Below are 26417 nucleotides of genomic sequence, written 5' to 3'. Positions count from 1 at the left end.
TGCCCTAAAGACGATGCGATGGTATTCATCGGCGCGGCCCGCAGAGCCAAGAGTTTTTGCGGCGGGCAGCCTGTGTGGTGCGGGAGCCCGGCGCAGTCGAACAAAACAGGCAGGCAGGTCTGACCTGTGGCAGCCAGGCTTGGCACTCGAAATCAAACTCGACGCAGGCGCCGTCGCCCTGGCCGAATATCCGCCCCGCCTGCGGCCACCATACGAGGCCGGCGTGGCCCTGCTGCAGTAGTATGTATGGCCGCGCACCATGACTCTGCATCGATCTCCCTCACCTTGCTTGGACTTGTTGTGACTGGAAGGGTGATGGCGTAGCGGCAGGCCAGGCAGTCTACTCTGCCCCACCTGGCCCGGGACGACGAGGGTTGGCGTCGGCTTTGCTTCTAGCTAGGTTGGGGTCGGTTTCCCCGCACTTTTGTCCCTGCAGCCTCATGCAGGCTGCCACTTTAGGCGAGGGTCGCATCGGTCGACGACCGAAGGCTTGGCGCGGGGCTCCTCAACGCATCGGCCACGCCGTGCCACGCCTCGACTGGCTCGGCCTGGCCTGGCCTGGCCTTCGATCGCCGAGCGGGCGGTCAGCACGAACGCCCGCCGCGACCTGCCCTCCCCACCCTGGCCTCCCTCGCTGCTCTGCCTGGCTGTGGCAAACGATCAGACCTTGACCTGGCCAGGGAAGATCAGGCCAAGCCCGCGCATACGACACGAGCAAACGTACCGGACGACAACGACTGGCGCCACCGCGGGGCGGTCGACAACAATGAAACTGACGATGGCGAGGCGGATGTGACATGGCAGCCCCTTTGCCGCCGTCTTGATGCAGCAGGCGGCGGCCGGAAGGGCCTGCGGTCCACGAGATAGATTAGATTGCAATACGTAGTTACGGACATCGATTCTTTGGGCCTCGGGGAGATGGATGTTTTGGCCGTCGACGCTGGGGCAGTCGAGGCACAAGAGTAGTAGATCCATGCCCAACCACACCCGCTCGTTCTCGCAGGCATCTCCCCTCCGGAGTGGCCTGGCCTGGCCTGGCCTTTTCGACGGGTACCGTAGCCACCTCCATCCATCGTCGCGGCACGACTGACCAACCGACCGACCCAGCCTCCAAGGTCCGCTCGATTCCATCTGACCCTTCGACGACGGCGGAGCGGAGAAAGGAATTGATCCCAGGCAGGTACGGGCCGTAGGGCGGACCACGCGCCCTGCCCTCGACTTGCCCATTTTAGCAACCGCCTCCGCCCCCGCCGCGCGTCCGCCTTTGTCCATGGACCGCGACGACCTCAATCCCCCCGCCTCGCCTCGCCTCGCCTGATCATGCCCAACCGTACGTATCCCCTGGGCAAACAGATGGAGCCTCGAGGTAAATCTCCGGCAACACACTCAAGCGAGCACCGGCTCGAGATGAAGCCGAAGGCAAGCCAGCCATCCAGCCAGCCAGCCCGGTCAGCCAGGGGTGGGGCGGATCTAGGCACGGTACACGCACGTTTGTCCGCTCCTGCCTTCCGCTCGCTAGCTCCTTTCCTCCTTGGACCCGCGTGATGGCTCGTGGCTTGCCCTCGCAGCCCCGCCCCTCCTAGCCCCGTCGTCCGCCTTCGCTTGGTGCTCCCTCCCTTTGCCGACCAGACCGGAGGTTAGGGACAAGGTTGGACCGGTGGTTTGGCCCGAGTCCGGATCGACCAGAAGCCGGTGAGCCATCCCTAGGCCCTAGCCTCCCTTTCCAGCAAGTCCGTGGCCATCCCCGTGGCCCATGGCCGTTTCGCCGTCTTGTACATACGGTCGGTCGGTACCTACCCATGTCCCCGACCCAGCTTTGTCCCTCGAGCTCCATGATAGATGCCTTAGTTACCCCACACTCGTCGGCGCAAGCCTTGCTGTCCATGAGCTATGGGTACCGTAGCCCTCCTTCAACCTAGGTACCGTACACGGTAAACAGAGATCTAGACCCCACAGTTGGTAGGCAGGCAGGCTGCGCAATGCCGTGTCCACCCGGTCCGTTCCTTGTCGTCGTCGCCTTCCTCCTCCTCCAGTAGGTCGGTGCGGCGTACGTCGTGGGTGACCGAGATCGGATGATGATCGTGTGTCACCCCCAGGCTCCATGCCCGTGGCTTCCCGACTGCGCTGCTGATGCTGCTTCGCTGCACTTGGCCCGCTTACCCCACACTTCGTCCTCCCCTTACCCCGCAAACGATGCAGGCCTTGCCTTATCGCCCTCTCTACCTTTCGCATCGACGTGCCGCGTGGACGATCGGTCCGTCTCGCTCAGCTGCCACGCCGGGAACGGACGCGTACAGTAACGGTACGGTTAGGTACCTGTGCAGCCAAGACGATCACCTGCCCTCGTCGACCCAGGCTGCTGCACGCTTGCGAGGTCTAACTTGCCTCGCTGCACATGACTCGCATGGCTTCCAAGGGCCGTGACGAGGTGCAGCAGTCGAGGTACGATACGGTACTGCCCGAATGGGTTACAGCGTACTGTGGCAGGCGATTTCGGTGCGCTGATTCGGCTGACCTGGCCAGGCCAGGCCAGACTGAGCAGGGTGGCGCGCGCGTGTGCCTCGCTGCGTGTTCTGCACAGTCAACGTAACCTGCTTGCCACCTTGGCGCGGTGGGTAGGTGCCGCAACGACGAGGACGACAGCGACCAATTCGCTTGTCTCACCTCGTCATCGTCATCGCCTCGTGGTACGAACACGGCAGGCTTGGCTGCACCCGTCCTACCGCACGTACAGAGCCAAGAACCAAGCCTTCGGAAAAACACGAACCCCCTTCCCTCTGCTTGGCCAGACCACCTCGTCTTCCCAATGCACCTACGGCGAGTGGTGTTGGGCGTCATCATCCGAAATCGAGGGGTGTGAGAAGAGGGTGGATGGGGATCAAAGGCCACCAGGTGGACCTAGATCGAGTCATGGAGCATGAACGGTCGTTGCGTTGCGCGTCTCCATAGACGTCGGGATGGATCGGATCGGATCGGAATGACATGGCATGGCATAACATGGCATGGCATGGAACAGGTACCTAGGTCAGTAGTCATGGCATGGGACGTCGCTCCGCTTCTTCGGTTTGTATGCCCCTCTTCACGGCAAGGACGAAGCCGGTGCGCAGGCAGAGGGACCGGCTCATCGATCCCGAGGCTCGGGGGTTGGCCCGTGAAGATGCCCCGCCCGCCTGCCCGCTACCGTTTTGTTGGGCGAGGGGTACGCTGGGTGTTGGAGGCAGGCGGATCCGAGGTGTGGTGTCGCGGCCTGATGCACGGATATGAGCGGAGCAACGACCTCTGGGCGAGCGGGATGGACGTGGACGTGGACATGTGATGGTCCGGGAGCGACGGAGCGAGGGTCGTGCGATCCTGGCCTCCAGCGCTCCACCCTCAGCACAGGCGCGGAGGTCGACTCTCGGGCGCGGACCGATGGGGCGTGGCTCGTGCGCCAGGTCGTGTGGAGGATGACAGGCAGGCATCGAGCACGAACAGGCCGGGGTCTATGCGTGGAACCAGGGTTGCACTTCCGTCCTGGCTACCACCATCTCGGCCCGCCTAGCCTGCTCTTGATCGCCCCACAGCGCGCCTTTTGGGCCTACGTCGCACCTGCACACGTCTCAGCTACGGTATCGCGCCCCCTCGGCCGCCATGGAACCAGAACAGATTGCCAAACGATCCGGCTCGACGGCCGATACCGACGACGCGTCGACTGCCCCGGCCACCTCGGCCGCTGCGTCGGCATCGGGTCGGGAATCCGACATCGAGTCGAGTCTCGACGCAGGCGGCGACGACGACACCGGCGACAACGACGACGACAACGACAACGACGACGGGATGTCCGAATCGGTGGCGAGCAGCAACGTGCGCTCGACGCAGCAGGCCGTCGCCCAAGCCTCGCAACCGGGCCCGGCCCGAACCGCGTCGACGCCCGCCGGCCCGCACCCGGAACGCTCGCTCAACGGCGCATCCGACAACCTGGTCCTCTTTGACCTCACCACCCGACCCGAAGCTACGCTCACCTTTTCGCCGCATACCATCAAGACGATCCTCGACCTCAAACTCCTCGGCGTCGGCTACGAGAGGAACCGCCTCACTTTTACCCAGATCCGCGGCCAGCTCGCCCAGAGGATCGCCGAGAATGTAACGGTCCCCGCCCTCGAGCTCGCCGATGGTACCCACATCATGGAGAGCTGGGCCATTGCAGAGGTAAGCAGACGCTCTGCCCTCCCCCCCCTCTTCGTCCCTTCGCCCGCCCGGCCGCGCACTCCGAGTCACTGACCCCCCTTTTTCTCCCGCACCGCCACCTCGTCGCGCAGTACCTGGAACGCAACCACCCCTCTGGCCACCGCCTCTTCGGCAACTCGGCCACCAAGCGTCTGGCCGCGCTGCTCAACGACTTTGGCAAGTCGATCCTGGCGCCCTCACTGGGTCCGCTCGTGATGCCGGGCGTGCACCGGCTGCTCGACGCCGAGTCGGCCGAATACTTTTCCCAGGTCAAGATCGGCGCGGCGCGCTGGAACAAAATTTCGACCCTCTCGGCGCCGGAACGCGAGGCGCTCGTGCACAACGTCGTATCCAAGCTCGCCGTCGTCGAGACTATGCTCAATTCAGAGGGCGCCGGATCGTTCGAGTCGGTCCAGGCGGGCAATGCCGCGGCGGCGGGTGGTGCGACGTCGAGGACGGGCAACGACCTCGTTGGTGACTTTGCACCTCTCTCGGTGCGACCCAAGCGGTCTAGGTGGGTCGCGGGCGGTGAGGAACCCAGCCATGCCGATGTGAGTCTGCCGCCCCGCCTTGCCGTATCGGTCCATTTGCATGTGCGTAGACGACGATGCTGACACCCCATTCCGCTCCCCCTCTCTCCCTGCTATGCCGTCCCGGCCCATCCCTCGACGACGGCAGTTTGTCCTGTTTGGATGGTACGTCTTCTCGCGGGCCGCAGGGGCCGCCGTGGTGCGCGACATCTGGTCGCCCCACAAGGCCATCAAGGCCTGGGTCGACGATATGCTCCAGTGGTGCGGCGACCTCGCAGACGACTTTGTGCCCCTGTCGTAGAGAGACCGCCCCGGTCGTGTCGCACAAGCATTGACGGATTCGTTTCAAACGCTGGCGTCTGCCCTAGCGACGCGCGATCGGTGTGAGAATGTCGTGGACCGTGGTCGTCCTGGCATTGCATCACGGCGTCGTCCGGCCTGCCCCTGCGTCCGACACCGGCGCCTACTCGTCGTCGTCGCCATCTTCGCTGTCGCTGCCATACGCGGCCAGACTGCCCAGACCCGTCGGTTTCGCCGTCGCCGTCGTGGCCGCTGGTTGTGGCTTCTGCCGCAACGCAGAGAGGGCCTGGAGGTTGCCTACCACCTCGGCGCTCAACAGTCCGCCACCGCCGCCGACGCTGCCGCTAGCCCCTGCCGCGTTTGTTGTTGTCGCCGCCGCTGATGCCGCCGATGCCGCAGATGCCGCTGCGGCCGCAGCCTCGCGCTCCCGCCTGATCTCTTCCCACCCGCGGGCATTCTCCTCGTCGAGCCTGGCCATTTCCGCCTCGTAGGCTGCCTCGTCCTCTTCCAGCTTCCGCCGCTTGGCCTCTGGCATTCGCGCTCTCCCCCCTTGGTCGTCCGGCAGCGTCCCCTCGAGCCTCCTGAGCGCCTCCTGAGCCTCGACGGTGTCGGGCCGCACGTTTGCCAGGATGGCGCCCTCGCCCTGTTGCTTCATCTGGCGCTCGTTGCGCTTCTGGGCGCCCGGGTTGGGGTCGTCGGTGGACCAGCGTACGTTGATGATCTCGTTGTGGTCGAGCTTTTGCAGGTACATGGCCTCCTTTGCAAACTGGGCGCTCGTCTCGTGGCGGTAGGTGACAAAGGCGCACGCGCGGCCGTGGAGCACCTTGATGCGCTCAATCTCGCCCCACTCGCCAAAGTGGCGGCGGAGCACCTTTTCCGTGTCGCTCTCGACGTAGGGCTGCCTGGGCCCGCGCGCGGCGGGGTCGCGCCTGCGCACGTCCGACACGCTCTTGCCGCCGCGCAGGGTGCGGCCGCCGTCGCGCCAGGTGAGGCTGGAGCCCATGTTGGCGGCGCCGCCCTGGGACATGGCGCCGGAGCCTTCCTCGTGGATGCGTCCGACGTAGAGGGTGCGGTTGACGCGCTGCATGGATCCGACGCCGCCCATGTCGTCGCGGTAGTCTCCAAACTTGGGGCGGCCAAAGATGTCGCGTCCCTGGTCGTTGAACTCGGTGGGGCGCGGGAGGCGGTGGAGGTAGGTGCACTCTGCGCCGTTGGGGCAGCAGCCGCGTGCGAAAAAGAGGCAGCAGTAGGCGCCGTCGTTTTCCGGAGTGGCAGTCGAGGAGGATGACGACGACGAAGGAGGTTGCCTGCGTGTTGCGAGGTCTGCCTTTGTGTATCCGGCGTCGCGGGCAATGTCGCAGCGGGTCTCTGCGCGCTCGAGACCCTTTTTCTCGTTGCGGTCGCCGCCGGAGAAGTTTTCGTGCCAGATGTTGTAGATGCCGCCGGAGTTGTTCTGCGGCTTTGCGGCTTCGATGAGGGCGCGTAGGCGTTCCTGTGTGACCTGTTTGCGTGCGGGGCGGGGCTTGTAGGTTGTGGTCTGGGTCGAGGGGCCGGCGAGGTCGGGTGTTGGCGTGGCGGTGGCCGCGGGCGGGTGCGATGCTGCCATGTTGCAGCGGCGGTGAAGTGATGGTGCGGATGCCAAGCGCGGCTGCAGGAAGTGTCGGAGGCTGGTGGTGATGGTGGTTATGGTGGCGAGGAGGAGAGTGGCGAGGTGGCAGAGGACGAGGAAGACGGCAAGCGGCGTGGGTCGGCCCCGGGGTCCATGGCCCGCTTTGTTGGTTTGGTTGAGTGGCAGCCGCTTCCGAGTTCCGAAGTTGGCACTAGGCGAGGCAGGCCAGGATCGAGTGGGCCCGGCCAGGCCAGGCCTGCCAGGCAACAGCAGCGCCCACGGAAACGGGCAGGCAACCGTGCGCCCTGCCCCTTGGCGGGCAGCCAGCCCAGCGCAGCCAGCCCACGCCAGGCCACGCCAGGCCCAGAGGGAGAGGGCGGGCAGAAAAGGGGCACCGCCTGGCCCTGAGGCCCTGGCCTGGCTGCATCGGCCAGGGCCCGCGTGAGAAGGCTGGCTGGCTGGCTGGCTGGCCGTGAGCGTGTTGCTCTCCCTCGCCCGCTGTCTGTCTGTGCGTCTGGGGCTCAGTGGCTGCCTCGTCTCTATCTCCCTCTCTTTCCCGCTCGCCCTCTGTCGTCGCCACCACGACATATCCTCTCTCTCTCTCGACGCTTATCGCCTAACATCTCTTTGAGGCCGCCACGACCATCCATCATCGCCGCAGTGCGTCAAACCTGTCCCTCTCCAACCACCACCACCGCTACCACCGCCGCCGCCTCTTGCATACCGCTCTCGAATGACCAACCCTTAGCAGCGTCGCTCCTTGCGTGCTTCCCCGCCGTCTTCGAAATCTCAACAGGCTCTGCCGGCGGCGTCGCCTTCGCAGCTGCGACCGCCTCGCTCGCCGCACCACCCCCACCTCTGCCTTCCACTGACCATGGTCAACGACTCAGCCGCACCACAGAAGCACGGCTCCATAGGCAACCATGACGACCCGCTCTCGCCTCCTCCTCCTCCTCCTCCCGCCACCACCAACGCCACGGACCAAGGCACCGACCCCAAGCCGCACAGCGACGCTCCCCTCACCGGCCTAGTCGACACACAGCCACCCCAACAACCAGCATCCCCCGTCTTGCCCGGCTCATTCGACACGCCTGCACAACCCTCGACACCTCCGCCCAAGGTTCCTGCAAAGGACCCAGCCCTCGACCAAAGCCGCCCCTCTGACCCCAGCCCATTGTCCGCCACCTCTTCGCCGGCATCTTCGCCAGCTGCCAACGCAGGCCAGCCCGATTCTGCGACCACAGCCCCTGCGAGCAGCCCAGGCGCACCCGACGCTGCAGAGGCGGCCTCACCACCGGCACGCCGCCCCGTCTACAAGCGGCGCTCGGCGCCCAGGCCAAAGGGCATCCTCAAGCCCGCACCGCCGCCTCAAAAGGGCTTCTCGTTCCGCAGGGACATCCTCCAGAACCTAAATACCCGCCTCGCACAGCAGGGCGTAAATGTACAAGTTCCCGTCCCGCAGGCTGGCACCGCACAGGCCACCGCCTCCTACATCGGCGGCGTCTTCCGAAAGATCTCTGGCTTTGCTGCGGGAGCAGCGGCCAATGTCGGTGGCCCAGGTGCCGCCGGGTTCGGTGGCTACCAGGACCCACAGCAGCAGCAGCAGCAGCAACAGCAGCATCCCGCTAGATGGAGCAATGACTCTGGTCCTGGCGGGCCGCCCCAGAGGCAGGGCACCGCAACCTCGGTCAACAGCGAAGGCGGCGGCGGCAGCACCCTGTCGGTCCGCAGCGCGTCATCGACCGCATCAGACGTCACCATCTCAGCGGCGCCGCTCAAAAAGGTGCAGTTCCAGGTCTCGCTGATGAAGGTCACCTACCCGATCGAAGGCACGGGCACGCCCGAGGACGAGGACCTTACCAGGATCCGGGTCGAGCGCGACCACCGCAAGACGGTCCGCGCACTAAAGGGCAAGAAGTGGACGCCCGAGGAGCTCGAGGCCCTCTACCGCGAGTGCTGCCGCACGCGAGAGGAGCAGCCGCTCAAGAGGATGCGGATCGTCTTCCAGGACGCCGCCCAGGCAGTGCCGCCCGGTCTCAGGACGATGGACCTGTCGTCCACCCCGCTCGATCGGCAGGCGGTCGAGCCGATCGCCGACCTGCTCAGCGTCGACTTTGGCCTCACCAAGCTGCTGCTCGAGAACTGCTCGCTGACCGACAGCAGCCTCAAGTCGATCCTGCACGCGCTGCTCGTCTCTGGCACCCTGCCCAACCTCAGCCTGGCGAGCAACCGCAAGATCCGACTCAACGGCTGGAAGTACGTCGCCATCTTCATGCGCAGGGCGCAGGCGCTGCGCTACCTCGATCTGTCCGAGAACTCGATCAACAAGGCCTCGCTCGAGCACCTCCTGCAGGCCATCACCAAGCCGGTCGAGGCCGTCACCCGCGTCGGAGGGCCAAAGTCCGGCAACGCCGCCAAGTCGGGCGCTGAGCCGGCATCAACGGCGGCGGAGGACAAGGCGGCCACCGTCGACAACCAGGACGACGAGGCCGACTTTGACGAAGAGGGACAGCCGCTGATGCCCACGGCACCGCTGCTGCGCAACGTGTCGGATGAAGCCGAGCCTCCGGCGTCGGCCCTCATCTCGCTGCGGCTCGAAAACTGCGGCCTCAAGACGGCCACGCTAGAGATGCTAGCCCGCTCGGTCCGCCTCTCCGAAATCCGGCACCTCTCGCTGCGGCGCAACGGCATCAACCAGCTCGGCACCGTCACCCTGGCAATCCTGCTCAAGGACTATCCCGACAGCATGGCGATCGACGACGAGATGGCCAACGGCACTCGGCGCGAGAATGGCGGCGCGCCTGCCGGTTCGCGGCAAGTCGGCGTCGCTGGCACTGCGGGAGGATACAACGCGGCGGCGATGCGGCAGGGCAGGTCGCGAGAGGTTGCCTCGAGCCAGGGCTTCGACCGCCGAGAGCGGAGCTACTCGCCGAGCCTACCGGAAGTCCCCGTGATCGTCTCGAGCCCGGCAGGCGGCTTCACCAGCCGCAGGATGCCCGTCAGCGCCGGCTCGCCGGGTGCCTCGCCCCTCGGCAGCCCCAGCCGCGAGATTGATGCGCGGCTGACGGACGTCGAGCGCAGCGCTGCGCGCCGCAACGCAGCGCCGTCGCAGTCCGAGGAGGAGGCCATCGCCCTCTTCCAGGCCAAGCGCGCCAAGCGAATCCTGGCGGACCTGCCGCGCGTCGGCAACCTGCTGACGCTCGACCTCAAGTCCAACGACATCCGCGGCGGCGTCACCTACATTGCCCAGGTGCTCAAGAAGAACCGCACGCTGCGCGTCCTCAACCTCAGCGACAACCAGATCGAGATGCCCGGGCTGGTGGCCATCGCCGAGGCGCTCAAATACAACTCGACGCTCGAGACGCTCGACATGAGCCACAACCCCTGCTCGGGCCCCGGCCTCGAAGGGCTGACGACGCTCCGCACCGCCTTTACGCTCAACTCGAACCTCAAGCGCCTCTTCCTCAACGGCACCGACCTCTCGTCCGAGGGCGCCATTGCGCTGGCCGAGTTCCTGCCCGAGGCCAAGAGCCTCATCCACCTCGACCTGGCCGAGAATTTCGACATCGACATTGCCGGCGTGATGGCGCTGGCCGTGTCGGTGCGCATGAACAAGAGCCTGCGCTGCCTCGACCTCAACATCCCGCCCAACAACCCGGACTTTGCTCGGCTCTCGCAGGAGATCCTGCAGAGCTGCATCCGCAACACGGAGCTGGCGCAGCAGAAGGCGACGCAGAAGGGGCTCAAGCAGCCGATCGCGGCGCCCATCTACAAGTCGGTCGTGGCCCGGGCGGCGCGGGAGCAGGACGAGCGGCTCAAGGCCATGAAGATGGCGCGGGCGGCCGAGGAGCAGGCGGCGCTGGCGGCCGCGGGCGACAAGCGCAAGGCGACCGAGGACCTGCTGGCGGCCGCGAGGGAGTGCAGCAACGTGCTGCGCGACCTGCTCGAGGGCGAGGAGAAGCGGCAACGCGAGGCGCCCGAGCACAAGGTCGCGCCGCCCGGCGACTTTGTCGACGACCTGACCAAGCAGAGCAAGAGCCTGCAGCGGAGGCTCGGCAGCCTCGCCACCAGCGCCGAAGAGGGTGATGTGCTGGGTGAGTCGCACGCGCACAGACGTTGCGGTAAATCAAGCCTGGCCCGACCTGCGCCACTTGCTAATCCGCCGATCGGCTTGTAACCCCCGGCCCCACACAGAGCGGTGCCTGGCGCTGAACGACGAGCTCAACGAGGTCACGACGCGGCTCGAGAGGTTCTACCGCTACGGGTCTGCCCCGCTGGGTGACTCCAAGTCCGAGCAGGCGGCTCTTGCCGGCCCGTCGCCGTCTGAGCGCGACATGCTCGCGCCGCCGATGGTCGACGAGTCAGGGCTCAGCTCCCCAGCCTTTTCCATTGCCGATTCCGACGACGACGACGACGATGACAGCGACGGCGATGACGACGACGACGACGACGGGAGGAAGCGGAAAGCGAATGGGCGGCACGACTCTGGCGACGTCGTCCAAGGGCTCGGCATCAACAGCGCGCGCACGCCGACGGCGGATCGAGAGGAGCCGGAGGAAGGCGAGGCGCGCGAGAGGGACGAGCGCTCGCCCTCGGGCCTGAAGGCCAAGGGGCAGCTGAGCGAGGAGGGCGAGATCTTCCGCAAGGCAAAGAGCCTCGGCCTCGACGCAGATGCAGACGACAGCTCGAACGGCAGCGACGGCGACGGCGACGGCGATGAGGGCGGCGAGGCCCACGGCGGCAGCTCCGCGGCAGAGGGCGGCGAAACGGACGCACCGGCCGTTGTTGGTGCCGCCGCCGCCGACGCCACCGCCTCTTCCGCTGTTTCCGAGGGCACGACAGCGGATCCGTCGCTGCTGCTGGTGGATGGGACGGGCATGAAACGACGCGGATCGTCGTCGTCTTCGTCTTCGTCCCTCGGCGGCGGCGGAAGCGGAAGCGGTGGCGGCAGGATGCGGAGGGGATCGAGCAACAGCCACCACGGCAGCGGCGGCGAGGGGCTAGACCGCGAGATAAGCGGCGAGGAGCTGCGAAGGGACCTGCTCCACGCCGAGCTGCCGCCCAAGGCGCCACGCAGTCCTCTCCAGCTCGCACTCGATGTGGGAGGGGCAAGCGCCGTCGTCGACGAGGGCGACGAGGCACGCACGTGAACGGGCACTACGGTCTGCGTCCCTCCCTCCTCCCTCTCTGCGTCGGCTCTCGCAGCACTTTGGTCTGGTCGGGTCGGGGTCAGTCGGGGTCAGTCAGGGTTCCCTCGCCTTTTCGCATCTCCCATTTTTTTCCGTGGAATTCCATACATGACGGTACACCCTCTCACCATGCCGGCGAGCGTGCGATCTAGACGTCGACATCTACATCTCGAGCAGCGGATCTAGCACGACGGACCCAAGCCCGTAGACGGTCTAGGGGTCTCGACTCTCTCATCGCACATACCAAGACGCGCCTTAGCTGATCCCTCGAGACGTCGCCTCTAATAAAGGCATCGAGGAGGACGTCGCCCTCGCCCGCAGTGGCACGGAATCTCCTCTCGTCCTTCCACGCCTGCGTCTCGACGACATCCGGAAAGGCACGTCGGAATTTCGACGCGCTCCGCTCTTCCTTCCCCCTCAACCCCTCCACCAGGTTCGCAGTGGGGACATCATCGAGGGAGAGATCGAGGTGGAGCACGACAAGCGACGTGGCGATCCACAACGAGTGACTGGCCAGGACCGATCCGGGACACTTGCGTCGTCCGAACCCGAATGCGTGCGTCGACGATGTCAGATCTAGCGAGGTCGTTCCTGTCGCTTCTTCCCCTTCTTCTTCTTCTTCCATTGAAGACGAGGAGGAGGTAGAGGTGAGGTGTCGTGATGGATCGAATGTCCACAATGACGTTGAAGAGGAGGATGACGAGGTGGTCGAGTGGTGACGGTGTATTCCGTAGATGTTGGGCAGGATCGACACGCCCCCCCATATCCGTACACCCTCGAGGCCACCGCCGTCGAGATCGTCGGGCCCCGTATGGCTAGACGTGTGCGCCACCCCAGAGCTGCCGGTCGGCGTGAAGCGCAACACCTCCTTGAGCACGGCTGCGAGGTACGGCGCGCGCCTCAACGTGTCGAAGTCCGGTACCCATCTCTCCTCGTCGTCGTCGTCGTCACCCTCCCCGCCGGCGCCGCCCAAGGAAGAAGCGGGAACGAAGAGGCGATCGAGTTCGGCGCGCAACCGCCGCGCCACTTCGGGATAGCACGCCATGGCGACGAGGAACGTGTCGATCGTCGTGGCAGTCGTCTCGGTGCCCGCCTCAAAGATGGTGGCCGAGATATAAGAGATGTCGTCGACGTCCAGGTGCAGCTTTTGCCGCATCGACAGGAGCGTGGCCGTCGCGCAGGACGAAGGCGAGAGGATGCTGCCGCCGGCCAGGTCCGTCTGCTGACGCTTGCCCTTGTGACCCGGCCCCGGCTCGCTGGGCAGGCGGTCCTGTACGTCTTGGACGAGGCCAGAGTAGACGTCGTGTTCGGCTCGATGCCATGCCTGCAGGCGCTGCTTCCACGGCGCGAGCCAGGACGGCACGAGGTCGAGGATTGGTAGGCGTTCGACGAGGAAGCGGCCCGGTTCAAAGGCCCTGGCTATCCCCTGCGACACCCGGTCAAGGTCTACGAGGACGGGATCCTGGGGCGTTGCGGCTCGACGGGCGTAGGCGATCTGGAGGACCGACGAGGCGGTGAAGCGCGAAGTCTCTTGAAAGATCGATGGCGGGTGCGTGGCGCTGGCGCGGAACGCTTCGATGCCGTCTGCGATGCGCAGCACCATCTCTGCCGCCTCGTAGCGCATGACGGGGTCCCACTGGCCGCGCAGCTTGTCGCGGGAGAGGACCGACATGAGTGCGCGGTGGTGGGTTCGCCAGACGGGGCCGTAGGGCTGCAGGACGAGCCTGCGTCCATGGCTGAGGTACTTTCCCGCGGCGATGGATGGAGCGCGTGACGAGTAGTGCGCGCCGAGGCGGTCGAGGATGTGGCGTGCATGCTGCTCGGAGTTGACGAGGATGGTGGTGTCGTGCGGTCGCCACGTCGGTGCCACGGCGGGGAGGAGCGGGCGGAGGAAGGAGGGGAGGAGCGAGGCGACGAGGTGTAGCGGGTGGGCGGGCCCGTGCTGGAGCAGGATGATGGGGCCGTAGAGGTACGAGAGGCGGAGGTTGAAGGCGGCGTCGTAGACGGGGAAGCCGCGATGTCCGAGCAGCCGACTGGTCGGGGGCGGCGACGGGGGATGGTGCGGGTGAGGCGGGGCCGATGCTTGACCGCGTGCTTTGTCATTCTTGCTGGCTGTTGAAAGGCGAACAAAGGAGAGAGCAGCAGCGATGGCGGTGAGGACGAGGGAAGCGAGTGCGGTGTAGGGGTTGACGAAATGGTGTGCAGTCCAGCGTGGGGCGTGCTGCGCGAGGTCGAGGAGCAAGAGCATGATGGGCGGGCCGCGCTGCTGCTGCAGGATCGTCTATGGCGAAGTGTCTATTAGGAAGGGCATCGGAGCAGAGCCAGAGTGGGGAATGGGGCCCCTGACAGTGGCGGTGTTGGCGGTGGTGATGGTGGTGGTGGTGGTGGTGGTGGTAGTGCGACTGGTGGCCGGTGGATTGCCCGGCTGGCCAATGGCTCGGTTGCCGTATGTCATCCAACCTTTGGGCGCTGCGTCGATGCAAGGGTTGGCCAGCCGGCCTGGTGCAGCTCCAGTCAGGGTCCAATGCCGCGCGTCGTCTCCGTTTGCCGGGGAAAATTTAAATTGGCCGCCGTCGATGCAGGGACCAACGGGACCTGGCTCCGGCTGGCGTCCTCCTTGTCCTTCCTTGCCCTCGACCACCATCATCTCTCGCCGCCCATCCGTCCTTACGGCTGCCATACCCCACACCGTCCCGCAGAGCATGACAGTCCTCGTCTCTTCGCTTGCCCCTCTCATCGCATCCACCGCAGCGCCACGGTGACTACCAGCCCTCTGCCCCCCTCTCCGGACCTCGATCCCATCCCTTGGCTTCCGGCAGTGCACCATGTCGGCCCCAGCGATCCCTTCAACCACCGACACTGGCCTGCCCACTGAACCCAAGCAAGATGGCACAAAAGACGTCCTCGGAAAGCGTCTCCGTGCCTCCTCACCCCTCGAGCATCCACAACAGCCCCATCCGCAGCAACACAAATCGCAGCGCACAGACGACCCTCCCCCGGCCCTCTCTCGCCTGCCACATCCGCTTTCCACCTCGTCCCGCTCGCCCTTCACCGCTTTCCCCGCCTTCCAGCAGCCGCAGCGCATCTGCACCTTCTCATACGATCAAGACCGCAACCTCCACCACGACGACCGCTGCAAGCGTTACTACCGCGGCCCACCCCTGCCTGCCGCGTCCAATGGCAGCAGGCACCCGGCATCCGGCCCTCGCGGCGCAGACCTCAACTATGGCTTCGAGCGCTTCAAGCAGAGGGACGAGAGCGTAAACGAGCACCTCGATGGCCTCCTCGACTCACTTCGTCACCGCACCCTCGCCGCCCCCTCGGGCAAGGCGCGCGACGACGTCGACCTGACCCGCCAAAAGGCCGACGTCGTCACCTGGCGCGGCATCGCCACCAAGCTCTGCACCGCCTGGGACCAGCTCCAGCCCGCACCGGGTGCGCGCGTAGAGGGCTTCGAGCTCAACGCCATGCTCGTCGACGGTACCCTGTATCTCGAAGAGCACTCGTCGCCCGCAAAGAGGCTCGACAAGGCGCAAAAGGAGGCAGACCAGAGGCTCCGCCGCTTCGGATACTACGGCTACAGCTTCGAGAGCTGGTCGACGGTCGAGCACCCGCACAACTGCCACCGGCCCGCGCTCCTCGAGCATCCGACGAGGCAAACGGCATCCGATCCCCGTTCGGACTCTGCGCCACACCCGCCAGGATGGGGCGGCGACGTCAATACCAACCAGCAGTGGTGCTACATCGTAAAGACCCGCTTGGGCCAGAATCGGCTCATCCTCGGGGGCGAAGTCGACTGCGTTCATCCACCGCCACCGTCGGCGTCGTCGTCGCCGTCATCGTCGTTGTCCAGCGGCACCGCGAGCGACTCGCTCGTCGAGCTCAAGACCTCGATGCAGATCCGACCGGGCAACCAGAGGGACGTCGACCTGTTCGAGGCCAAGCTGCTCAAGTTCTACATGCAGTCGTTCCTGCTGGGCGTGCGCACCCTCGTCGTGGGCTTCCGCGACACTAGGGGCCACCTCGTCACCACGCAGACCTTTGACACGCTCTCGCTCCCCAAAATGGTCCGGGCCGGTACGCCCCTCGACGGCGGCGGCGGCGGCGGTGGCGACGGCAGGGTGAGGCACAAGAGCGTATGGGATCCCAAGGATTCAGTGGCGTTTGGAGAGCGCATCATCGACTGGATCAGGGACGTGGTGGGCGCCGAGACCAGGCGGATATGCGGGGGCGCAGGCGAGGGCGAGGGCGAGGGCGAGCTCGGCAATGGCGTATCGAGGACCACCGAGGACGCCGTCAAGTCGTACCCCGTCTTCAGGATCTGCTACCAGGCGCCGTTCCACGAGCTCACCGTCAGGGCGCTGCAGGACCACGAGGTCGAGAGCGAGATCAAAGAGGTGGGCCAGGCCGATCAGCGCGTGGGTTTCCTCCCGCGCAGCTACTACGACTTTGTCGTCGAGATGGCACAACGGCGAGCATGACCCTGTCCTTCGCTGCAATGCATACGTACTTGCATCGCTCGCTTGTCCGTATCACCGCGCCCGGCAGCCGAGCCAAGGCGGCGCGGTGAAAGCAGGCCTGGAATATGGTATCAGATTCGTACTGTGGAAGTCCACGCTAAGCCCACCTCGTCCCTGTCGTCGCCTCCTCGGCGCCTCGGCGCCTCAGGCCTCGCCAAAGATCTCGGCGCGGAGACGCTGCATGTCTTCGTCGGTGAGCTCCTCGAAGAGCATGCCGTTGGCCTCTTCGATGCCGCCGCGTTTGCCATTCGTCTGCAGCACCGCGGGCGCGTCCGAGGCGCCGAGACCGACGCTTGGATTCGGGAAGCCGCTACCGCCCGACTGGTCGTAGAGGCTCGAGGGCGATGTAGAGAGGGCGACGGATTGGAGCGCCAGCTTGTTAAAGAGCGTGCGGTGGTCCCGGTACATTCTGCGGGGATAGTTGGACGGGTCGCAGGAGGATTGCCAGAGATCAACCCTCGGTCAGTGGGCAGTCGAGTGACGATGGGGACCAGATGGCGACTCGGTCCGCTCACCGAAAGACCTCGAGATTGGCCACCATCCCTTCCCTCAGACCCTCGAGGGTGTGATCCATAAAAGCATCCCTGACAAAGTAGAGCAGATCCGTTGCAAAGTCGCTGCGCGGTTTCCAGGTGGGGAAGCGGGTGGTGAGGCTCATGCGGCCCGAGTTGGGCTCGACGAGCGGGTGGAGCAGCGTCGGCGGGAAGAAGACCTGCGGGGTGGCGAGCGGGTAGGCGGGCGGGAAGACGACGTCGAAGCGGAACACGCCGCCGCAAAAGGGGCCCGCGTCGAGAAAGACGACGGCGTGCCAGAGGTGCGTGTCGTCGTCGTCGAGCTGCACGTAGATGCCGCGCGGGCAGTTGGACGAGTAGGCCAGCTGGGCGTACTGCAGCGATATGTCGCGCTGCCCGTACTCGTACCGGAGCTGCGACGTCGTCATCGTGGTGGTAGAGGCGGCGGCTGGGCCGGCCGAGGTGCGGGTTTCGGGCGTTGGTGGGGAGAAGAGGGTCCAGATAGACGAGGCTAGGTGCACATTGTGAGCGGACTGCCTCGATGAGGAAGTCGGACAGTCAACCTAGGCTTAATTGACCCTGTTTTGATGGTGTCGACGGTGAATGGCGGTAGCGAAGGTGGGAGCGGAGGTGGTAGCGGTAGTGATGATGACGGCGGGGTTCGGACAGTGGGCCCAGCAGCAGGGGGCAAAGCAAGGATGGCCCGAGAGCGGAGGCATGCCGAGGGGCGTTGGTTCGCTCGCTCCAGCCCCTGCAGCCCAAGGCCGCCTTCCGAGTTTTGGCCTTGCCGGCGGGTCCGTCGACGCTGCGATCCGCCGTCGATCCTCCACCCTTCCGACAACCTTCACCTTCACCTTCCCCTTCACCTTCACCATCACCTTCACCTTTATCTTCACCTTCACCTTCACCTTCACCTTCAGTTCCACCACCAGCGCCACCACCACCACCACCCAATCCAGCGACACCCTGTCATCGCCACCATTTTGCCTCCTGCACTAGCTGCATCCTGGCTGCTGAACAGGCGGGCATGTCGTCGCCCAAACGCAGGCGCATCGGATCGGCCGCCGGGCGATCCGAGGAGCAGCTCGAGCAGACCAAACGGCTCCTCTTGGCGTCGGCATCGCACGAGGCCGACCTGACGCGCTCCAACCGCCTGCTCGACCTCGCAGCGGGTCGATCCGACAGGCAGCAGCTGGCGTGGTCCCGTCACAACCTCATCGCCCGCGCGTCCTCGACCTTCTCCCCGGTACACTCGCCCAACTCACCTTCAGCTGGCGGCATCGATCCCATCACGACCGCCGCTCCGCCTCGGCCTCGGCCCCATGTCGTGCTCCGCTCCCTTGCCTACAGCTCCTCGGCTGTCGATGCATCAGCGCTACGTCCATGCCACCTTTACCCTCCCGACGACCCAGCCCAACCATTTCCGAACCCTGCCGATCCTTCCCTCGCCACGACACTGCCCCAGCCTCGACCGACCGAGTACGGCGATCCCGAGTGCATCGCCTTCAGCCCGTGCGGCTTCTACCTGGCCGCCTACTTCCCGCTCTCTAGCGTCCGATCCGATGCTGCGGAGGCCAAGGATCACCTCTTGAGCCGTCAGGAGCAGGCCCTGCAGCAGATTGAGCAGGCCACAGCAGGCAGCCTCAACGCGGCGCCTGCCATACCCTCGCTCTCCAGGAACTCCACCACGGGCGGCCTCGGCGACGCACCGGGGATGGCTTCAGCACTGGCTGCGGGACTCTTGCCGCCGGTGACGTCCAATACTCCGCCTGCGCTCGCCTCGCCCTCGGGCAAGCTCTGCATCTGGTCCAGAGCAGAGACGGGAGCGCTCAACGGCTGGCGGATCATGCAGGTCCTCGAGGTGCTCGAAGACCGATCCGGAGAACGCGACCCCTCAGCCTCGAGGGAGGGATACCTCGAAGCGGACGGTCAGTCGCAGCTGACCGGATCGCTGAATGGGTCAGTGCCAGGTGCGGGGGTCCAGCTGCAAGAACGTGTCAAGCGCATCCTATGGCTCGGAGGGAAGCGCAACTGGGTCCTCGAGGAGCCCGCAGCGGGTATCGACGGCGGCGGCGGCGGTCACTGCTACCGAAGAGAGGCCGGCCGCGGTCCGAGCTTCCTCAACGCAGAGGAATCGGCGGGTCCGCAGCGGGATCTGGCCCTGGTCGTCTTTGGCCAGCGCGGAGGAGTGACGCTGCTGCACAGCCGCGACTCGGATCGGCAGAGCCGCTCGTCGTCGGCCGGGGATGCGCCGCCTTTCGAGGTGCTGCAGTCGTCGCTCTTCACGCCCGCCCTCCGACCGGCTCCTCCGACCATCTCCAACGACATGACCGGCGCCACGCCCACACCCGGCGAGGGCCCTCTGGGGGCCAATCGAGGACTGTCGCACGTCGCGGCGGGAGCCGGCACGCGCGCATCGGAGCTGTCGCACCTCGCCGTTGGGTTGGTGGCCGACGAGCCCGTCCTTCTCGTGGCGTGCAAGCAGAACCAGACGAGCGAAAGCAGCGTGCAGCTGTGCGAGATCACCATCGACCTCAAGGGCGACGCAGTGTCGATGGTGACGCGGCCGCTGAGTAGGCTGCCCCTCATCTCGACATGGACCTCGGCGGAGGGTGACGGGCTCGCCACAGAGTCCGGACTCGGCGGCGGTGCCGCCTTGACGTCGCTGTGCTGGATCCAGATGGAGCCCGGCAAAGCCGACGCGGGAGTTGCTGTGGCAGATTCGGATCCGCAGGGGACCGCCTCGTCGTCGCTGCGGCTTGCCGCGACCTTTGACGTGGCCAGCGGTGATGCTGCACCGGCGGCAGCGGGCCAGGCGCCTGCCACGATCGTCAAAGTGTGGGACCTGCTCAAGGACGACGACGAGCTGAGCGAGGCATTCGGGCAGCTCGAGTGCCGCAAGGCGGGCCAGCCGACCAAGATGGTCGAGCGGTCGCCCCGCCTGGCCCTCACCAGGCGGTTCGAGGGCGAGACCTTCACCTCGATGCTGCCGCCGTCGAGCGTGACAGCACCTACCTCGAATGTGGTCACCGTGACAAGCCTGTCGTCGCCACCGACCGCGGCCGCGGCAGGTTCAAACGGGCAGGACGCGACGGCGACGGTCGAGACGATACGCTATTTGGATGCGGTGACGCTCGACCCGGTTCTACCCGCTACAGCCTCCTCGTCGGAGATCCCCACCAAGGCATCCGATCGCGATTCGACGCTCGCGCTCTCGCCAAACGCCCTGCTGGCCGCCGCCCTCGCTAGGGACCCCGCGGGAGCCAGCAGGAAGAAGCTCGTCATCTGGAGAGCTCCCGCCGTCACCTCGACAAGCCTCAAGGACGACGATGGTAGCGCCGCGCACAGCGAAGAGAACGAGGTAACGCATGCTGGGCGCCTGCTCGGTCTGGCCATGCTTCGGCGTTCGGATCCGTTCGATCTCGCCCGCGCCCTCTTCTCTGGACGCAAGCGCGACTTCTACGCCGCCGCCATCCTCAGGGCGGCCGAGAGCCTCGGCATGGTCCGGTATGGCGGCGGCGACGGCAGCAAAGGCAGCATCGCCGGCGGCAGAGGAGGCGATGAGCAGACGGTCAAAACGGAACCGGGCGAGACTGCGTCCAGGGCCGAGCAGAGACGGACGATGCCCACGTTCCTGCAGACGCTGCGGCTGCTCGAGGTGCAGCTGTCGCTGCTGTCGGCCCCGCCGCCTTCGACGAACAAGGGCACCACGAAGACGACCATCGGTGGCGAGGGCGAAGCGGTGCTGCAGCAGCGGCAGAAACACGGCGACGGGGCCGATGCGGCGTCGGGCGATGCCGAGCGGCTGGTTCTCTCGCTGTCGATGCTGCACAAGCTGCTGCGGCAGAGCCGCGTCCTCACTCGCCTGCCGTCGACGGGTGCCGCAACGGGCGATGCGGAGGCCACGCGGGTGCACTACCGCCTCGCGTCAGTGTGGCCGCTCATCGCGCACCTGCAGTGGACGCTGGGCGTGCTCGACGCGCTGGGCCTGCTAGCGTTTCCGACGGTGCGGGTGACGCCGCTGGTCGAGCTCCTGACGTACCGCACGCCGCGCCTGCTGCTCGTGGCGGTGCTGAGGGGGCTGTGCGAGTTCAAGGCGTGGCTGCTCTCGACGGTGCACGCCGACAACCTGCCGCCGTTTGCCGAAGCCGACGAGCAGAGGGCCGGCAGTGGCGGCAGCGCGGATACAGGAGCGGGCGCCGGTGCCGGCGGAAAGGGATTGAACGTGGGTGTCATGGCGGTCAGTGAGCAGATGGAGCTGGCGCGCGAGGCGATTCGACACTCGTGCGTCCAGGCCAGCATGGACCTCGAGGCGTGCCTGCGTGTCCTCTCGTCGCCCGACCTCTTCTCCGACGACTCGTCTTCAACCCACACCCGCGACAACGACAATGGGGAGGACGAGGACGAGGAAAAGTGGTGGCTTCATCGCTTTCCGTGTTCGATCGACGACGCCGCAAGTACGACGCGAGTCGACGACTCCACCACCGCCATCGCCACGATGCCAGGAGGAGGCGATGTGGGCCGCGCAAAAAAGGCGACGAGGATGCTGCAACGCCTCGTCGACGCCCAGCAAGGCGGGTTGGTGGATCCGCTGACGCTCTTCCTGCGTCCAAGCGACCTGGTCGATGAGCGTTCCGTCCTCTTGCCATCCCCTCCCGGCCCCCGTTCCTTGATCGACAAACACGGGGCAGGCACGGGCCAGGCGCAGCGGGACGTGATCACCAAGTCGATCCTTCCGCCCGCGTCGAGGCAGACGAGGACCAAGCGGTGCCTCCGGTGCGGCCAGGTCGCTGCGTTCCACCACCACGAGGCCGAGATGGCGGCGCAGGGAGGGGGGATGAAGAGTTGGAAGTGGTCCTGTCTCTGCGGTGGGCCCTGGTGGATCCTCTAGCCCTTCGACCAGCGAGGTCGACGAGCAGTTGAAGCTGGAAAGCGAATGGTGCGCTTTGCCTTTGTAGCGGCACGCTCGACCCAGGGCGTCCGTCCGTGCATCGCATGGAACGAGTTGGAGGCGGGAGCTTGGTCTCGGCTTTTGCGTGCGCCGCCCCCCTCTGTGCCCGTGCAGCGGTCGTCGACTCGGGAATCGGGCTTGGGACGGCGGGCGAGGCGAGCTCAACCAGAGAAGGAGGGGGCGTGCTCAGGGTCCAACCCGACCTCCTCTGTCTCAACCGGCGGACGCCACTTCGCCCACCACCATATCCAGCCCAGCCCCGCGCCGGCCCTTCATATCTCCTCGACTCTCCATTCCTCCTTTACCTTCCTCTTTCTCTTCCTTCAAAGCCTTTGCAAGGCGCATCGCCAGACAAAAAGGCAATGCAATGACCATCGTCGACCCGGAGAGAGCCACTGACCAGGTCCGCCGTACTCGCCTAGACCACCTCGACCATGACTCCAGCTGCCCGAGACGACACTCCCGCTGCGACTTCTAGCGCAACGCCAGCGGCAGCGCGGCCTGCACTGGCCCGGATCTGCAAGAAGCTCGTCCTCAAGGGCCACGCCAGCAGCAGCGGGGCATCCTACACGCTCTACCTCAAGGTCGAGGTCCCCTCGAGTCAGAAGCCGCACACCTACCCGCTCCTCCCCGACCACGAGGTCAGGCTCAAGGATGCCGCCGTCCATCCCCTCGACGCCGCCGGTGCCGCACCCGCCCTCTCCGAGTCCGCAGCCGCGGCCGCAGCTCATCTCGGCATCCCGCTGTCGGTTCACCACGGCGTAGAGTCGCCGCCCCTCCTTCCGACCGATGGCCGCTCGACACCCACCGCGAGGCGGCGCTCTTCCATCGGAGGCGCGCGGCGACCGCCCCACGACCTCTTCGCCTCGTCGGCGTCGAACGCCCAGGTCTCGGTGTCCAACTTCCACATCAACTTCATCACGCCTCCGCTGACGACGCCGCTGCTCAGCCCCCCGAGCGAGACTGCACCCGTCACCGGATCGACTCCGAAGCGGAAGCGCAAGGATGTGTGCGGCTTCATCCTCATCCTGCGCATGGAGGTTGGCCTCGCCGCTTCCCCGCCGAGAAGTGCTTACATGGTGCGTCCTTCTTTTCCTCGCCAGAGGAGCTCTCCCCCGCTGCCCACATCGAGACATCGAAGCTGACGCTCCCGTCCTTGTTCGTCGCGGCAGGTGCGCCTGCCGAAGCCGTACTGCCTCAACAACTACCTCAAGTTCGCGCTCGACGACTCAGTCAACCTGGGCACCGGCAACATCGCCGTCGAGATCGATCCGCTCATCCTGCCGCGCAGCCGGAGCCAGCGCCGGGCGCTCAACCGGCCCAAGCAAGTCGAAGCGGAGGATGACGACGATGCCATCACCCTCGGCCCGAATAGCGACGACAGCGACGCAGACGACGACGAAGACGACGACGAGAACACCACTGTCCAGGGCCCCTTCGAGTCCTGCGATGCCGTCGTGGTGCGGTGGGCCGCGCCCGAGGCTGGTGATTTCGTCTCATCGAGCCAGCCCTCGCACCGGCTGGCATCAGCGCTCAGAGCAGACAGGATCGACAGCCGTATCTGCTACGAGGCCTGCACTGCAGATGACGGGGACCATGCTGCCTTCCGTTTCGAGGCGACCGCAGACCTCACCGGCCTCTACTTTCCTGGCCTCGACGCAGAGGCTTCGATGCCTATCGTTCTCGACCTGTACGGCCAGGAAGGCACCTGGGACGTCTCCAAGGTCGAGGCGGGCGCCGGCCTCGTCTCCTGGGCTCAGCAGGAGGACGTGTCCGGCGCCAAGGACGAGGAAGACTCTGCAGATCAGGCCGACATCCCCTCCAATGGCGGGCCAGATGACGCCAGCGTGGCTCTTTTGCGTCGGTCCAGGAGCACAGACAGCCTCGACGACGACGACCTCCTCAGCGTAGCGCCTCCGTCTGGCCTCTCGGATGCCAACATCGACTTCTCGTTCGACAGCACGGCGGCGCCGAGCCGTCCAAAGGTCAGGCGACGGTCAATTGTGGCCCGGGGCGGCTCGCGCCCAGCGACACCGCTGCTGGACGAGTCAAGCTCGACCGCGGGCGACGGCGCACCGCAACCCGCGTCCGTCTCGAGGCTCACGGTGCGGGCCCGACTCAGCGTGGCGGATTTGATGGCAGCCGGCTCGTCGACCACGCTGCTGTTGAGCGGCACAATTAGGATCAAGCCAAAGCAGGGTCAGCTGCCTACACCGGCCGCCGCCGACGAGATCAAGCTCGCCCTGCCCGTGCTCCGATTCCCCACCGCCTCGGAGCACTTCACCAGCATCGACGTCCGCCTCGGCAAGGCTGCCGGCACTTCCACCATCGTCTCTGACCTCCGTCGCTCGCAGTGGACCGGCTCGGATGGCCGCATCAAGCTGGAGCCGCACTCGTACGGCCAGAGCCTCCCTCCTGGTCATGGGTTCGACGCAGAGGCCAGCGTCGTCACCATCACCGCTGCGGAGGTGATTGACGTCGAGGATGCTACCGCTGCGATCCCAGACGGCGCCGCTGCGACCGAACCAAGCGATTCAGCGCTAGGAACGGACTCCCGGCTCGTCCGACCCCTGGCGCTTGCCGAAAAATCGACGTCTACAATACCGGACCGCATGCCAGCACCTCCACCGGCGTCGGTCTGGTCACGAGAGGCAGCCTTCTGGGTCCATCCCGTCCTCGACGAAGGCCGAGGGTTCACGCTCTCTGTGCGCCTGCAATTCGACTGGCCTTCCAGCCGCGGCCATCTTCTCCCCTCTGCGTCGCTCGACATGGCGCCGGCGGAGGGAGGGCGAGACCCGTTGGCCGCCTTTGTCAACGGTCGACACGTTGACCTCGCGGTCGGTTCGACGCAGGCCGACGATCCCGAGGACGTCGCGACATGGCGCATCGACCTGCCTCCGGAGCTGGTCGGCTGCACGGGCAGCGTCCGAGCAGACTTGCTCCTTGCGATGCCCTGGGCCGGACGACCGGATATCGCTCTGCGCCTGCCTTCGTTTCGCTGGAACACCATGGCCGTCTCGATCGACCTGGTCGGCGACTCCGGACGCCGAGCCACCCTTTCCGGCCCTGCGCCTCGACCCATGCTCGTCAGCCAGGCGGTCACCGGCGGCGTGCGACTCTATGGCCTCCGCCTCGATTCAGGGTCACCGCTTGATGTGGCCTTCACGCTCGAGGCGCCAGTGCGGAGCGAGCAAGAGTTCCGCGTCGAGAGCGATCACACCTTCCAAGCGCCATCGGGGAACGACGACAGCGCATCGCTGGCGCCGCCGGTGGAGCTCAAGCAGCTCGTTGCGACCTCAGCGCCAAAGCGAGTCACCGCGTCGCAGCCGTCGCTGCCAGCCGCGCCTTGGCCGCCGCAGCGACGTCGTGCACCCCTGAGCATGACCTCGATGGTCGTCGCGCTCGTCTCGTTCTTCGCCTGGTACTCGTTCCACGCGCTGTGGCCGTTTGTCCAGGACCTCAACGAGAAGGTGGGCTTCCTGGCCACGGCTCAGAACATCGACTTCTACGACGGCAGCTACGGCTTGACGCCGGTGCTTGACACTAGCAGCGAGGCGCCGTGGCACCGGCGCCTGTTCGAGACGCTGGCAGGGACTGAGCTGCGGCAGAGCAGGTTCGACGACATCGCCGTCGCCTACCAGAAGCTGCAGCGGGAGATGCACGAACGGGAGCGGCGGCACGAGGAACACGAGGCAGCCAGGCAGCCACCGGTCGACGAGGCCACGCCGCTGCCCGATGCGAGCGCACCGACCGCCTCGGTCACCGCGAGCGGCGAGGTGGTCGCCGGAAAGGACCAGACGGAGGCAACGACGACGACCCGGCCCAAATGGGATGCAGAAGAGTCGAGGCGCTTCTTTAGCTCGCGCAAGCTGGAGCGCGAGGCTTGGATGAGCCAGCAGCGTGCGGCCGAGGCCGAACGGCGACGCCAGGCGAGCATGGCCGCGGCCAGCGCCACCGCCAGCGCCACCGCCGACGATAGCGCGACTGCGGCCAGAGCGACGGGGGGCAATGTGGCCCTGGCACGCAACGACGGCCGAGCGACGGGCGTGCTCTCGATGGCGCTCGAGGTGCTCAGGCTGCCGGTGCGCGTGCTTCGAGCGCTAGGTCGAGCTTTGATGTGGAGATAGCGCCGGGGAGACGTACGCGGCCCATCCCGATCAGTTTGCAATGCGATGGCTGCCAACGACGTCGAGCGATGCTGCGGCGCAGCGCGGCGTGGATGCCCGGCAGAGTCGGTGATGCCAGAGCGAGGCTGGAGGAAAAGGCGGCGGAGGGAGGAATCGAGGCCAGGATGGCTTTCACATGCATGCGGCCAGGTCCGACCTTTTCGGCGGGCAGGCGGGCGGGGTCGAAGGCGGAAAGTGGGTCGCATCGGCGATCGGCTGCCTTGCTTGCGCTGCTTGGCTGGCCTGGCCTGGCTTTTCACGCCGGCGGATCGACGTCGCCTGCTTGGTTGAAGCCCCGCAGCGCGCGCCCGCCTCCATCGCTTACGCTGGCTCGCCAAAGTCGAGGCAGGCAGCGGCCAGGCTAGGCTAGGGTCTCTTGGACGTTTGTCCGATTTCCGACGTGGCAGCCTGGCTTGGCTTGCTCCACACCAGAG

General features: G+C 66.2%; 8 protein-coding genes across 8 annotated transcripts; 5 read left to right on the top strand and 3 right to left on the bottom strand.

The window, feature by feature from the left end:
• Positions 1-3630: 3630 nt before the first annotated feature.
• On the top strand, positions 3631-5037 carry PFL1_04917 (uncharacterized protein; the record flags this gene model as incomplete). Its single annotated transcript, XM_007882447.1, has 3 exons — positions 3631-4188; positions 4299-4757; positions 4885-5037. The coding sequence occupies 3 exons, from the start codon at positions 3631-3633 to the stop codon at positions 5035-5037; spliced, it is 1170 nt and encodes a 389-aa protein (XP_007880638.1).
• A 162-nt stretch (positions 5038-5199) lies between these two features.
• On the bottom strand, positions 5200-6642 carry PFL1_04916 (uncharacterized protein; the record flags this gene model as incomplete). The annotated part of the gene is made up of 1 exon (XM_007882446.1): positions 5200-6642. One exon carries the CDS (start codon positions 6640-6642, stop codon positions 5200-5202), a length of 1443 nt encoding a protein of 480 aa, XP_007880637.1.
• Positions 6643-7519: 877 nt separating this feature from the next.
• PFL1_04915 (uncharacterized protein) lies at positions 7520-11795 on the top strand (the record flags this gene model as incomplete). The annotated part of the gene is made up of 2 exons (XM_007882445.1): positions 7520-10739; positions 10840-11795. The coding sequence occupies 2 exons, from the start codon at positions 7520-7522 to the stop codon at positions 11793-11795; spliced, it is 4176 nt and encodes a 1391-aa protein (XP_007880636.1).
• Positions 11796-11982: 187 nt separating this feature from the next.
• On the bottom strand, positions 11983-14082 carry PFL1_04914 (uncharacterized protein; the record flags this gene model as incomplete). Its single annotated transcript, XM_007882444.1, has 1 exon — positions 11983-14082. One exon carries the CDS (start codon positions 14080-14082, stop codon positions 11983-11985), a length of 2100 nt encoding a protein of 699 aa, XP_007880635.1.
• A 577-nt stretch (positions 14083-14659) lies between these two features.
• PFL1_04913 (uncharacterized protein) lies at positions 14660-16315 on the top strand (the record flags this gene model as incomplete). The annotated part of the gene is made up of 1 exon (XM_007882443.1): positions 14660-16315. One exon carries the CDS (start codon positions 14660-14662, stop codon positions 16313-16315), a length of 1656 nt encoding a protein of 551 aa, XP_007880634.1.
• Positions 16316-16498: 183 nt separating this feature from the next.
• Positions 16499-17294, bottom strand: PFL1_04912 (uncharacterized protein; the record flags this gene model as incomplete). The annotated part of the gene is made up of 2 exons (XM_007882442.1): positions 16499-16763; positions 16870-17294. 2 exons carry the CDS (start codon positions 17292-17294, stop codon positions 16499-16501), a joined length of 690 nt encoding a protein of 229 aa, XP_007880633.1.
• Positions 17295-17893: 599 nt separating this feature from the next.
• Positions 17894-21757, top strand: PFL1_04911 (uncharacterized protein; the record flags this gene model as incomplete). The annotated part of the gene is made up of 1 exon (XM_007882441.1): positions 17894-21757. One exon carries the CDS (start codon positions 17894-17896, stop codon positions 21755-21757), a length of 3864 nt encoding a protein of 1287 aa, XP_007880632.1.
• A 494-nt stretch (positions 21758-22251) lies between these two features.
• On the top strand, positions 22252-25944 carry PFL1_04910 (uncharacterized protein; the record flags this gene model as incomplete). The annotated part of the gene is made up of 2 exons (XM_007882440.1): positions 22252-22896; positions 22990-25944. The coding sequence occupies 2 exons, from the start codon at positions 22252-22254 to the stop codon at positions 25942-25944; spliced, it is 3600 nt and encodes a 1199-aa protein (XP_007880631.1).
• Between the last annotated feature and the right edge of the window lie 473 nt (positions 25945-26417).

This window comes from Pseudozyma flocculosa (genome assembly GCF_000417875.1).
Source record: "Pseudozyma flocculosa PF-1 unplaced genomic scaffold scaffold00017, whole genome shotgun sequence".
Taxonomy (NCBI): Eukaryota; Fungi; Basidiomycota; class Ustilaginomycetes; order Ustilaginales; family Ustilaginaceae; genus Pseudozyma; species Pseudozyma flocculosa.
Note: the sequence above shows the minus strand (reverse complement) of the source record. Positions and strands in the feature narration are given on the sequence as shown.